Source organism: Pteropus medius, unplaced genomic scaffold (assembly GCF_902729225.1).
Source record: "Pteropus medius unplaced genomic scaffold, Ma_sr-lr_union100, whole genome shotgun sequence".
Taxonomy (NCBI): Eukaryota; Metazoa; Chordata; class Mammalia; order Chiroptera; family Pteropodidae; genus Pteropus; species Pteropus medius.
Window position 1 is genome coordinate 22,691,424 of NW_024349797.1, and position 14,072 is coordinate 22,705,495.

The window sequence follows — 14,072 nt, forward strand, 5'->3', positions numbered from 1 at the left end:
CTTTTTATATCAAATGTACTCTGAGAAATTTTGTACTTAATTTAATAGGACACGTGGAACCGAGTAGAAATCTATTTTTTTCCCCATTAAGGGGTACTTAAAAACTTCTGAAGTGGTAATAAATGTTTTGTTATTTGACTATAGAATCTTAGATCTTGAAGGAAAAACATCTTAATTTATCCTTACAGGAGGCTTGAGAAACTTTCATGTGATACCTTGAAGCAGAGGATGATAATGAGATTTTGAAAGACTCCATGGGTGGATGTTAGCAATGGCAAGAACCTCCCAGAATATATCAGTGAAATCCATGAGATAGTCATCAGCGTCATTCTTTTAGCAAATATTTGGGACACCTGCCAGATAGATGGAACTGCTCTAGAAGTTGGGTGTAGACAAAATCTGCCCTCCAGAAGCTGGTCATCTACATCTATTATCTTCAAGTTCATCTAGTGACTTAATTTATTTTTTATTGTACTCTGGTAGAAAACTTGAGCAAGAATCAAAACAGAGTTGGTGGATTTTGTCACTGACTAGTTTGGCTGTATGCCTAAAGAACCTTATTTTAAAAATAAATGTGGAGAGTTTTGTAGTGTGGTATTGGATGTTTAGAGAACAATTTTATTTATATTTCAGTAAGGTTAGTTTGTGTAGAAATATGAAATGTGGCCTTATTTGGTTATTTAGGAGTAGACATCAAAAATAGAAATAACTGTAACTGATAGACATTCACAGTTTTAATTTTCAGGACATTTTAAGTTATCTGAGAATATCAGTGACAAGTGACCTTTTCCTCTAAACATTGGGCATCTATTTTTCATAATAGAGTACGAGGTATGTCTTGGTTAAAAAAAGAATCCTCATTCATCAAGTGCTTGTTGCAGAACTGTTACATCCAAGGTACTGCTGTCTCATGTGGATGACTTGAAGGTGAACGAAGACATTTCCGCTCTGTAAGGACTTGTGTTTTTGTACTGATAACTGTAACGTAAAGTAGAAGGTATGTGCTCTACACTTGACGTACGCAGTTCAAGTGTCAAGGGGAATTAAGGCGTGAAGGTGAAGAAATAGCTCTCTGCCTAGTGAAAGAATATTGGGTTGGATTTCAAATAGATGATTTGCCCCAGAACGTTGTGTCCACATCACATTTTTGTGGATTTAAAAGTGCGTAGCCTTATATTTCTAATTTCAGAAATGCTTTATCTTCATTTCTGATTGAAGTTTGGCCATTGCTCTTTTAGCATTTTCTCAACTCCACAGCTTCTCTCCCAATTCGTAATTTGTAGGTCGAGTAACGTTTTTGTGTTGTCAATTCCATTTTGTAATATCGAATTTCAAAAAACGGGGTATATAGTACTAAAAACATGCCAGACAATCTGTGCTACACTTCATCTTGCAGCAGTAGGAAAATGGCCTTGAAACTAGGTTTTATAAGAAGCAGTAATCGTTCACGAGGAAGGAATTTATAAAGTTTTTATATTTAAAAAAATAAAAGTAAGAATAGCAATACTTGAACATATTCTCAAAGAAACACATTGTGGATCATCCCTGTGACCCGGCGCTGCTTTCGCTTCTGTCGAGTCACAGCCCGTCCTCTGCTGCCCTGTGCTTGCCGTTTTTCCTGCTGTAGCGCATCTGGTGTAGGCGCCCATTCTCGTCACTCACTTCGTTCTTCATTTCAGAGGCTCTGTCTTGTCTCAATGTTTGATTTAATAAATATTTGAGTGGTTTTGTGTGAAAAGCAGTCTGCTAGACTGGGAACTCAAGGAAGCGTGAGACGTGATCCCTGACCTTGAGGATTGTCTAGGCAAGGAGACGAGGTGTTCACGCACGCACTCCTCTGTCAGGATTCCCTGAGTGCCTGCTTTCTGTGGTTGTTGAGACAGAATCGCTGCCGTCAAGGAGCTCACGGTCCGGTGGAGTAATAAACGGCTACAGCTGACAGTTATTGGACCTGTGGACCCAAAGACAAGACATTGTCCCTGGCCTAAAGTGCCTACAGTGTAGTGGCGAGGTGGACAAGTCAAGAATGGTGAGCTGTTCAGATGGCGTCTGCTATTTTAGACAATATTCATGTATTAGGGCTTCTTCATCTGAATAGAACTTGGGGGAGGCGGGTATGTCAACCCAGATGGGAAAAGTATTTTACATATTTATTTTTACAACCTCTAACTGAATTTTATCTGTCCTTCAATTGCACATATAGGCAACAAATCACAGTTGTAACAGACCTGTGCCTATCACCAATGAAAATCACAGATGTTTGCATATCACATCAAATATCATTTCCACTCATCACTGCTTTGAAAGTACAGTAGTAGCTCATGCGTCTGAGGGCTCCGAGGCCGCCTGGTGGCTGTCCCTCGGCAGTCGATGGGCTAGAATTCTGAATTGGCCACGCCACGCGCTTTGTTTTCCTCATTCTAGAGGGGGGGATACAGCGCCCGCAGGTCCTCTGCTTCAGATAGGAGACGCTCACAGTGCTGTGTTTGTCCCCATTGCAGTGGGAACTTAGACTTCAGCAAGGTGACATGTGAACTGAATTCTGGCGGGAGGGTGGGCCGAGGGGGAGAGGATTCTAAACCAGCAGAACTAGAAGCCCAAGGCCCAAGGATGTGGCCTTCGAAGGCTCCTGAGCCGTGAGCGGCACTGTGAGGGGTAAAGCTCGTGCAGGGCGTGGGGGATGGGATCCCCCTCCTCAGTGGTAATCATTTAGGTGTTGGCTGCATCCGAGCTTCCAGATCTCCCAGTAAAAACATTTTTTAAATGTATTTTTTTTTTCCTTTCGGGACAGCGCCTGAGGTAACGTACTGTGTGAGCGTATTACCCTCCTTTAGGGTTCCTGGTGTGTTACCCGCTTTCAGGACTCGAGTCGTGGGATGGCATCAGTCCCACCCCTCATTGGACCCTCATCATGTCATCGCTCGGCGAGCTGAGCTCCTCTGCACCGCCACTGTCCCGAGCACGCTCCTGTCTTCGTGCGGTGCTTCGTCCTTCTGACACCTCCGAGTACTCGCTCCCCGTTCTGACCTTGGCTAAGTCTAGCTCTACGGCAAACGTGTTGTTATTTCCTTCATCTTAGAAAAGGGGGGACCCTTTCTGGCCCCCACCCACTCCCTCTGGGGCCTTTGCCTCTGGCGGCTGCCGCCCCACTTCTCAGCTACTTCTCAGAGCAAAGCTCTTCAGGTTGTCGGGACCCTCAAAGCGTGGTCCACAGACCAGCACCACCAGCGTCGGCACCCCGCAGCCTGCGTTTTCACGGGCCCCAGTGGTCCCTGCGCCCACCGAAGTGGGGGAGGCGGCCGTCTCTACTAGCTTCCTCTAACCCTTTCTCTGCCTCTTCACACTATTCCAGTCAGATAGATTATCGTACCTTCTTGCCATCTATTTTAAGGGTACAATTCTCTGATCTTAGTAAATGTACCAAGATGCACACCTGTTACCGTAACCCAGTTTTAGAACGTGAGGGATTGTTTTAAATTTTATTTTATGTAAGTTTCAGTTATGCTCAGTGACTAAATTCTAGAGATCTGCTCTACATCCTAGCACCTGTAGTTAACGCGGTGTTGTGCACGTCAAAGTTTCTTAAGAGGGGAGGTGTCACGTTAAGTATTCTCGCAGCAAAAACAAAACCAGGGACACAGGAGACTTTGGGAGGCGTTGGATATGTCTGTCACCTTGATCGTAGAGATGGTATCACAGGTGTTCGCACATGTCCAGACGCATCAGATGTATACATATAATGCGTGCAGTTCTTTGTATGTCAACTGTACCTCAACAAATATGGTAAAATAAATTTAATTTTGTGTTTAATTACGTAAAACATTTATGTGGTTCCAACCTGAAACTATAAAACTCTTGAGAGAGGTTTAGTTTTCATTTCTGTCCATATTAGTAAGTGGAAAGCTTCGTGCTTTAATGCTTTCTTAAAATTCATACTATGGGTGTACCATTATTTAACCAGATGACCCTTGATCGTTAATCTTTTTTTAATACAAATAATGCTGCAGCAGATAACTTGGAGTGCACGCTATTTTGCACAGAGGCAGGCATAGCTGTAGGATGTATTTCCAGAGGAGGTGCTGCTGGGTCTGATGGTACTGCTGGGGCATGTATTTGTTTGATGGGGGCATCTGATCGGCCTCCACAGGGAGGGGTGTGCTCGTCTGTGCTCACGGGAGAGCACGGGTCTCACCACAGCCTCACCGGCTGTTTATCATACCTTTGCATGCGATCCGATAGGTGAGAAATTAGTGTGATTTGTTTGTTTTTCTCTTATCACGAAAGAGGTCGAGCATCTTTCTACATAGTAAGAGAGAAACATTTCATTTTCTGTAAACTATTCTATTTCTCTTGCCCATTTTTCTGTTGGATATCTTGAGTTTTTAAAAAGGAACTCTTTATGTATTAGGGAGATTAGTCCTTTGTGATATGAATTACAGATTTTTTTATTCCCAGTTTGTCATCTATGTTGTAATGTGTAAGAGTGTGTGTGTGTGTTTGCCGTGAAGAATTTTCTTTTTTGTAATTAAAATTATAAACTTATAAATCTTCATTTATAATCTTTTATAGATAATTTTGAGCCACAGTTTTATTATTTAAGTGTTAACCAGTTGCCATTCTCCAAGGTTTAAGTGACAGGAAAAAAGGTTTACTTTTTAATATTTGAGAATTAGGCTTAAAATTAAGACTTTTTCAGAAGCCAGAGATGAACATTGGAATGTGCTGTAAAAGGAGCTGGTGGACAGTGACTCTCTAGTGGTTTTAGGATTTAGCGTGCCTTGAATGTATGATAACGTCAGGGATGTTTTGGTTTGCAAGTGACGGGAAACCCAACTCAGACATGTTTAAACTTTAAAGGGGATGCATTGGCTTATGCCATTGAAAATCCCAGCGGCCGTGTGGGTTTCGGGCGTGCTTTGGGTAGGGCGCCAGCTCTGTTTAGCTGAGATTCTCTCGGTTTTGCTTTCCACTGAGCGTCAGCCCGGCTTAGGTGACACAGTGGTGGTGGAGGTTCTGGGCTCCACATTTCTGTAGCACGTGGGCCAGCATGAGAGCCAGTATCCAGGGTGACAATGAGCAGCTCTTGTGACTGTCTCAGAAGAGTAAGGATGATTGTTTCACAGGAGCCCCCAGCACATCTTTGATTCGTTGCCCCAGGCTGGGTCGCCAGTCCATTCCTGTGGCCCGGGGCGGTGGGAGGCGCTGGTTGTCGGGTCTTGGCTAAGCCATGCCTTTAGCAGGAGGATTGGGCTCCCTAAACCCCGACTGCTCTGGAGTCCTCTCCGAGCTGCCGCTGCCGTGTGAGCAGACAGCAGACAGGAGACTAGGTGTATAGATGGGGGGCGGGTAGGCGGCCAGGAGATGCACACTGCACTGCGTCACGTTTGGGGACCCCGGCGTCACAGGCACAGTCCTAGCCTCAAGAAGAGCTCGTGGTAGAAGAGTCAGTAGAGCGGGGAGCCCGGCGCGGGCGGCATCGTAGTCCCGCGAGCTTTAGAAGCTGCTCTTGCTGTCTGACCACTGTGAGCGTCCTCCCCGCTTCTCACACAGGGTTGGAATTTTTTGTTTGAATCTGTCTCCCCCACGAGGCTGAATCTCGAGGGCGGAAACTGTCTACCCATCCACGTCCGTCGCAGTGCTCATGCGTAGTGGGCACGTGGTCTGATTCACACGGGTGAGTTGGTTGAGGTTACGGCCCTCTGTGGACTTACCTGAGTGAGTTCGTCTTTCAGAGTCCCCGTCACAGCCACATCTGGCCAGTGCTGGTCAGCCAGGCCGCAGAGGTAGGCCTGCCGGCCCCTCGAGCGTTGGTCGAAAGGCTCTTAGGAGCTAGTCACAGCCAGATCTTGTGCTCCCAGCGTTGTGGGCCACCCCGGGAGCAGACTGTGTCTAGTGTCTTGGTCGCCGGGAGCGGGCTTTGTTTGGAAGCTGCATTGTCCTTATCCTGGTGTCCCGGAAAGAAGAGCTCACACTCACTGTCCCTTCCAGTCCCTTCTTCCTTCCCCGTCATCATAGGAGTCGCACAGTGACTTACACTGCTCCTCATTTCCCTCTGGATTGTGGAATAGGTGGACGCGAGGCTGGTAAGACTGAGGGCCCCGTTAGCTCAGCTAACTAAAACACGGCGGGCCTTATGCCCGGGGCTCCCCGAGGTGGCAGTTTGTTTTCCAGAGAGCTCAGGGGGTGCAGTCCAGCTGGCAGAGCTTCACAGAGTTGCCCCTGCACCGCAGAGCGTGGCCCTGGGCCAGCCCGGGCCCACCACCACTGCCCCCACCCCAGCCGTTCGTAGCCTCCGGCCGCCTCTGTGGTGGAGGACTCTGGGACCTGCCGCATGGCCTCGCCTCCCCTGGGGTTCCGCCATCATCCCTGCAGTTTCATATCCACCATGCGGCCCGTCCAGCACCTCAGCTCCGTGGTGGCTTGGCTTTCCCTGTCCACCCCCAGTGACCTCCTCTGGTCCAGCTCTGGCACTCTCTCCCATACTGACACACCGGGTCTCATCCTCAGCTGAAACTGTTAATCTGATAGAAACCGTGTCCTCCTGCCCCAGTGTGACTTCTTGCCTCTCGCCCCCCCCCCCGCCGCAGCAGTCTCTCCAGGAGACCGGATACTCAGCTTCTACTGCCAGGTCCGTCGGATACCGGTTGCCCGTGACTTCCTGACTCCTGAGCAGCATCTGAACCGTCCATCATCTTCTCTTGAAAACTTGTCATGTCACTTTAATTTTGACTTCCTACCTTTCTGGCCCAAATCTCTGGCCAGTCACAACTTCCACCTTTGCCAGTTCCTCCCGCTCTGCCTGGTCTTTCACTGGATTCCCTTATGGCTCAGTCCTGTTCCCTTTTCTCACTCCCATTGTAAGTCTCTACTGTGTCTGTATCTTATGTTCCTAAAATTATTAGTTTATGTCTGTTCTCCTCACCGAAGGAAAAAGGATTTATTGCAGTAAATGGATCCAGTGGGTAGGCCTTGGGAAGCGGGAATCCGCTCATTAGGGCAGTGAACACTTACACCACGTGTGCTCCAGCAAAGCCCCATCTGTGTCACTCCTTAATAGTGACTTCGGCCAGTTCCCTCTCCTGCTTCTGATGCCTTGGTTTCCTGATCCATCTGTCCATGAGCATGGGTGTGGGCGTCACTGGGTCGCAGCTGTGGCTGTCCTCTGTGGAGCTGGCACCTGCTCCGCAGCCACGGGGCGCTCAGGTCTCTGTGCTGCTAGACAGCTGCTGGGCTCCGTTACCAGCTTGCGCTTCACCTCCTCATTCCTGTTTTAATTCTTTCTTGAACAGACTTGCAAGAGTTGGTCAACTAAAATTTCGTTTCAAAGAACCAGCCATTGTTTTTCATTGTTGTTTTATTAATACCCTTTGTTATTTTTATTTCCTTTCTGTTTTCTTTAGATTTACTTTGTTCTTTTTCTAGCTTTCTGAATTGAAAACATAGGTTTTCACCATTTCTTTATAATGATGTGCTCAAGACTGTAGGATTCTCTCCAAGTATTGCTTTCACTGTCTCCCGTGTGTTAGATGTGTGGTAATGTCACTGTCATTAAGATCTAAATATCTCGCTATTTCCATGTTCATTCCCTCTTTCACCCTTGAATTTCTAAGCAGATATTTTTTAGTTTCTATTCATGGTGTTTAATTTTGTTCTTGATGAACTTATTTACATTCTGTGGTCATGGAATATATTTTTTATATCCGTCATTTCAAATGTGATGAGACGTTTTCTTTGTGACCTAGTTAAAATGCTCTGCATTTTTAAAGAATGTACATCCTCGGGATGAGTTCTCTGTGTGTTTGATCAAGTTTTTAATGCTCTTCACATTGTCTGTAGCTTCATAGTTTTGTGACTGCTTTATCAGTTACAGATAGGTGTGTTGAATATCTCGCTGTGGTTCTAGACTTGTCAGTTTCTGTCCCTTTTTGCTGTGTATTACATACAGAATCGTTCATCTTTGTGGATCGTTCTTTGTGTTGGTGTTCTAGACTCATCTCTGTTTTTGTCATAAATTCTATTTTGAGGATTGGAAAATCAATTTCTTTTTATTAGTATTTCCTTGAAATGTCTTTCTATCCCTCTTTTTCAGCTTATGCATGTAGTTTTGTTTGTGATGTGTCCTTTTGGTCCTCTTAAATGTTTCTATTTCCTTGTTGTCCGTGACAGTTTCTCCTCTAACTCTCTCTTTCCCCGCAACCTGCTTTCGTGCTCTCGGCTTCCTGTTGGTTTTACCTCCGTAGTGGACCTTGAGTGCGTCTGCTTTGTCTTCACTGCCCTCACTCACCTCGCCTGGACGCTGTGCAGCCCCCTGGTCTCCCGCTCCGTTCTTGTTGCCTCTACTATATTCTCTGTATAGTAGCCAAAGTGAGCTTTAAAAATGTGAATCTGATTGTCACTCTCAGGCTCAACATCCTTCTGTGGTTCTTGTTGCTTTTAGCATTAAAAGCAAAATTGTTGTCATGGCCTAGGCCCTGAACGAGCTCGCCCTTGCCCACCTTATCACCCTCTTTTCCCTTTTCCGTGTCTTTCTCACTCGCTGGCTTCAGCTTAATCCTTCCAACGAGCCTTGCCCTCCTGGCCACAGATTCTGGTGGCCAGTTCCTTTGCCTGGAGCGCACGTCCACTTCCCAGCCCTTCACTGCTTAATTCCTGCTCCTTCCAATCTTAGCTCATAATTGCTATTTTTGTCTAAGCCTCTTACCCCAACCCCTAGGTTAGGTCAGGTCTCCTGTTAGCCTCTACCAGGTGGTCTCTCTAGCACATGTCATGATCCTAATAAAATAATTTTCACTCGAAACGTAATTTCCCTCTTCTCCCTATCCGCTAAACTGGATTGCAAACTCAGGAGGGCTAGTTCTGTCTGATGCATTGCTAAAGTCTAGCTCAGCGCCGTTGCCGCATTGTAGGCACTCTGTAATATCTGAATGAAGGGGTGAAGGTATAATTGGCTTGTCACGTGTTTACTGCCAGTGGGTAGGTTACTGTGGTAAGCATGTTGTCTTGAATGTAGCTGGTGTTGGATTAGACATTTCAAAGAATCAGTCTCTGGTCTTTTTCATCTGTGTCTTGAGATAGAGGACAGCAAGCATTATGTGCATTCCATTCCTCTCTCCCTTCTTTCTTCCCCGCTTCTCCCACACATGCACCTTACCTTAGCACTGGCAGCAGGTAGATGCATGAAAGAAAGCCGAGAAATCTGGTCAGTTTACAAGTTTTTCTTAGACGGGAAGTCTGCTAATCATTCAAATCACTAGTAAGGTTGCTATGTAGGAATTTTTCTTTCATTGGCGGCAGTAAAAGGGAAAGATTTTATTTCCCCCTTGAAGTTCAAAATAAGGTATGTTTATGGTAGAAAATTTGGAAAATTCAAGTAAGAAAAAAGAATCCCATCTACAGCTCTTAGTATTTTGGTATTTTTCCTGCCAATCCTTTTTTGATGCTCAGTTATATACTTTAAGCATAATTTAGGTCCCTGGCACCTAATATTGTGTCTGGCACCATGAGGATGCTCACTGAGTATTTAGAGAATGAACCCGGGTGTGTGTTTTCAGCTTGAAAATCGTCCGCAGCTTCCTAACTTAGTGCCTCGGTAAGCGCTGCTTTTGTCGACGGCGTTCATCGCTGTTTTGGAGTGGTCGAGCTTTGCGTGAGCGAACAATCAGGATTTCTTGATTTCTTACGTCTTATACAGGAAATAATCTGCCAGCAGTTTTCTGCTGAACTCTGAGTGGTGGAAACCAGTGGGCCAGGCCTGGCATAGTTTTCGCTGTAAGTTTGGTTGTCTTTATCTTACCAATGTTGACCTCAAAAGAGTGATTGAAATATAACCTACTGGTGAGCATAGTTTTGAAACACATTTTGTAGAATTTTCATTTGGTAAATAAATATTGATGAGATTAGTAATAAAATGTGCAATGATGGCTACTTAACATTATGCGCTAAGCCTAAGGACCATGTTTAGTCCATCATGGAAAACTAAAGAAATGAGAGGTTGGCCTCTCATTTGAGTGACTCATGTCTGAGGTCTCTTGGCTCCCTTTATGAACGCCTGGTAATGCCAATTAATAAATAGGAGGGTTTAATTGGGCTTGATTCTCCTGTGGCTCACTGCTGACCCCCCCATTTCCATACCACTTAACCTGACCTTCCTTATTGTCCCATATCTGCTTGAAGTTGCCGTTGTCACCATGCAGCTAACTTTCCCATGATTTGTAATGGTTCACTTTACTAAAACCATCGAATCCATGCTGAGCCTAGTAAGCAGGTTAGCCTACCAGTGGCCTCTTCAGAATTCCTCTGTCCCCATTTCTGCGATGAGGTGCTCACACACAGATGTTTAGCTGGCCACGCTGACACCTGTTGCCCTACACGCCAGTCTTGCCTGTCTGCTTGACTTGGTCTCACAAGCGCCCTCTCACACCCTGCCTACGCCATTGCGTATTTGACTTCTCACGTTCGCAGAACCCGCTACGGCACGGTTCTCTTGCGCGTGGCCCTCCAGCAGCAGCATCCGCTCAGAACCTGTGCAGACGTGCGATCTGGGTATCTGCTTTTGACCAGCTGAATCAGCTCTGGGGATGGGCCCAGCAGTCAGTGTTCTGCTTGCCAGCCAGGTGATCGATGTGGGAGAGTTTGAGAACCATGGCCTTAGAGGGTCTCGTTCAGGGGTCTCCTCACTGCAGACACTCAGCCAAAGCTTAGCGGCTGTTTAATTTGTAGATTATATTAGTACCAATTGATTAATTTGGTTATCATCACACCTGCCATTTATTCAGCACTTACTCTGTGCTGGGCACTAAACCAGGACCTTCACATACACTGTCTCATCCTCACAAACACTTTGCAAAATAAGTAGTGCTTTTTCCCACTTTATGTCGATGGGAGGCCTGTGAGAGCTGATGCCTCTGCTGGGGTTCCACGGCAGGTGGGTGGCCGCATCCTTCCTAGCACCGCATGCTGCCTTCCATAAACCTGGCATAAACCCTTGTTCCCAAAGAGTAGGTGTGAATGTGTGGCTGTCACATGGTCGCATGACAAATGGTTGTAATACCCATATTTCTGCATTTCCCCCATCATATTCTTAGCTCTGTCCACTCAGCAGCAACCTTTCAGCTTTTTAAAAGTAGAAACATGTACTTTTATGCCCCTTTCTTCATTTTCATTTACTTACACTGTGTCAACCTCTGCATGGTCATGTGCCTAGCCATCGTGTTGCACGTGCTACTCAGTGTGTTTGTCTCAGAAATTAACTCGTACTTTTGTCGAAGTATAAATTGATAAGATCTGGCTTCTGAGCTTAGGTTATTTTTACAACTTTAAAAAGTGATGCTACATTGAATTTAGTAAAATCTTAAGTGATCGGGAAAAGTGATTTTGCTGGCTTGCCTTAGTCCGGCTGTGTTTTGAGAGTGAACGGGTATCAGCCGATGGAGCACTGCTTCGGCCCAGGGGACCGTCGTCATTGCTGCGGAGGGGAGAGGCCTGGTGGTCTAGGCTCTGCGTGCTTCCTCTTACCTCTTCGACCGTACCGCCTCTCGCTTTCGCTGCCCCCACCCCATATTTATACACACACATCTTTGGACAGGCAACTAAATAGAAAAATCCATTTATTTTTGAAGTGCTTAGGAGGAAGTAATGCTTGTTTGCATGCTAACCTGCTGTACTTCTTGGTCTGAGTGCATTTAACAAATGTAAATTGATGTTATCTATTTAATAATGATAATAGCTAATACTGACATAGCACTTTGTGCTGGCATTCTTCCCACTGCTCTACGTGCTTTAACCCCGGAAATCCGTAAGCGCTGTATGTGGTAGAGCTATTTTATGACAGTGCCGTTATCTGCAGGAGATCGGTCCCAGCCACCCCCGCCCCCGATTCCTGAAACCGCAGATGGTCCCGAACCCTGTATTTGTATTTTTTCCTATCCATACATACATACCTATGGTAAAGTTTATAAATTAAGCACAGTAAGAGATAACAACAACGATAATAAAATAGAACAATTATAACAAAACAACAGCAATAATAAAGTTGAACAATTATAACAATGTACTGTAATAAAAATGGTGTGAATGTGGTCTCTCAAAGTATTTATGGTCCTGCACACACAGCGTGGAGACGCTGGACACAGGCACGGATGACTTGCGGGCGGGACGGCGTGAGATTCCATCACGCTGCTCAGAGCGGCATGCAGTTTAAACCTTACGAACGATGTATTTCTGGAACTTTCCATTTAATACTCTCAGACCATGGTTGATCGCAGGTAACTGAAACTGCGGGTGGGGAGGACTGCTGTGTCCCCATTTCCTCATTTTGTGGAATCAGTATTGCGGAAAGGCAGAAAGCTGGGCCAGGCTCAGAGCGCCAGGAACAGCCCTGAGTGAACGCTGGCGGCCTGGCTCGGCGGGCCCGGCTCCCACCGCTGCTCCAGGCTCGGAAATGCGCTGCTTCACGCTTGTGAAATGGTACGCTGCTCGGCGTTTTTGTTTTCCGGTTTAGGACCTGCGTCGGGGAGGGGTTGACATGAGAGTTCACATTTTAAAATGTTAAGTGATCCAGTTGTTTGCCAGGGACCCAGGCAGAAGACATGTGCCCTGCCGTGAGGGTCGCCCTCTGGAATGGGACCGTCCTAGGCTTGGATACCCGCCTCACAGCGCCTTTCTCAGCCTCGTCTTGCACCCAGCCAGGCCCCTGCTGGTGCTCTGCGTGGCCATGCTCCTTCTCCTTTGGGTCCTTAAGTGGCTGTGGGTTCTCACTGCCTGACCTGCATGTACGTGGCTTGAAGTCCAAGAACTTTGGGGGAGGAGCATAAGTACTTGGACTTGCGGTGGACGAGAATTGGGGATATTATGCTGCTGTGCACCTCTTCACATTGCAGTACAAATCGAGCGGCAGTACCCACGAGGAGGCAAGGGGGGATCTTCCCATACCTCCCTGAGGAACTGCCTTGTGGGTTGTGGACACAGGTGCTGCTTCTGTCGTGCTTTTGACACCTGTTGGTATTTGGAGCCTCAGCCTTTGTCATAACCGAGCAGGGCTGCTGGCCTGCTTGTCTTAGCTTTCTCTCTCTGTGCACCCTTGCTTAAAGTTGCTGCCCATGTCTGCGTCCTTCTTATGTTTGCGTACCAAATTCACGTGCTTCCCTGCTGGCCAGGGTTCAGCAGTGGGCCCGTGGCTCTGCTGCGGAGGGAGAGTTGTCCAGAAGGCAGTCGGCAGCTGCGGGAGGAGCCAGGAGTGGCCTTGGCCGTTGCTCGGGACATGGCCAGCTCGAGGGCTTTGAAGTACCAGGCGGTGGGCAACTCCCCGCACCCTGCTCAGCCTAGAGGAGGCTGGCAGCGGTTGGAGCACACCCATGAGCTTGGCATCCGCTGAATGAGTGTCCTTTGGTCTATGCTAAGCTTAATAGTTTTGTAAAGTCTTCTGTACTTTGTTATAAATAATGTAATTTCAAGGTATGACAACTGGTTGTTTTTATCTGATGTAGAAAGAAGACCATAGGAGAAAGGAAAGGGGAAAGAAATGAGGGGCTTGGGGTTCGGCTGCCCTAGGGCTCTTCCTGAGTTACCGGCCGTGGTGCACTTGGTGGGAGATAAGACCAGAGCCAAGTTCAGTTATGGTGGGGATAAAGTGTATGATTTTAGTTTACTTCTTTGGTCTTAAAACGCAGCATCTTGAGAGCAAATGTGTCTTTTTTTAAAGCTTCGCTCCAGCTGTTTGTCCTCTGATTCCATGAGTGTAAGACTTCGCGTCACCTATATGAGGCCATTGTATACAGAGATGTTACACAGTGATTCACACCTGGAAATGAGTTGCTTTTTCAGTCCTCTTCTTTGTGAATAGCTTTATATTTAACTTTGTAAGCTCATAGTTGCAGGTTTTTAATTATATATGTTTTATTACATGCGATAATGAATGATAAGTGCTTAGAGGGAAGCAAATGTGCAATTGTTGCCAAGTGTTAACTTTTAGATTATGGTTGATTTCAGCCTTCACTGTGGAGCTTCTTACTCCGTTCCATGCTGGTTGGCCTGCTAACCTACATTTAAAATACAGTGCTTTCCCCGTTGAGAGA

General features: G+C 46.4%; 1 protein-coding gene across 12 annotated transcripts in view; it reads left to right on the forward strand.

The window, feature by feature from the left end:
- The window catches only part of WDR20 (WD repeat domain 20), a 43,627-nt gene that overhangs the window by 4,612 nt on the left and 24,943 nt on the right, over positions 1–14,072 (forward strand). Inside the window, exon 2 of one of the 12 annotated variants that reach the window (XM_039884255.1) lies at positions 882–5,500. The exons of the other annotated variants lie outside the window; for them this stretch is intronic. Coding sequence (XP_039740189.1) covers positions 882–920 — 39 coding nt within the window. The 3' untranslated portion in view covers positions 921–5,500. Of the gene's footprint in view, positions 1–881; positions 5,501–14,072 lie in introns of those variants that run through there. 12 annotated transcript variants of the gene reach the window in all.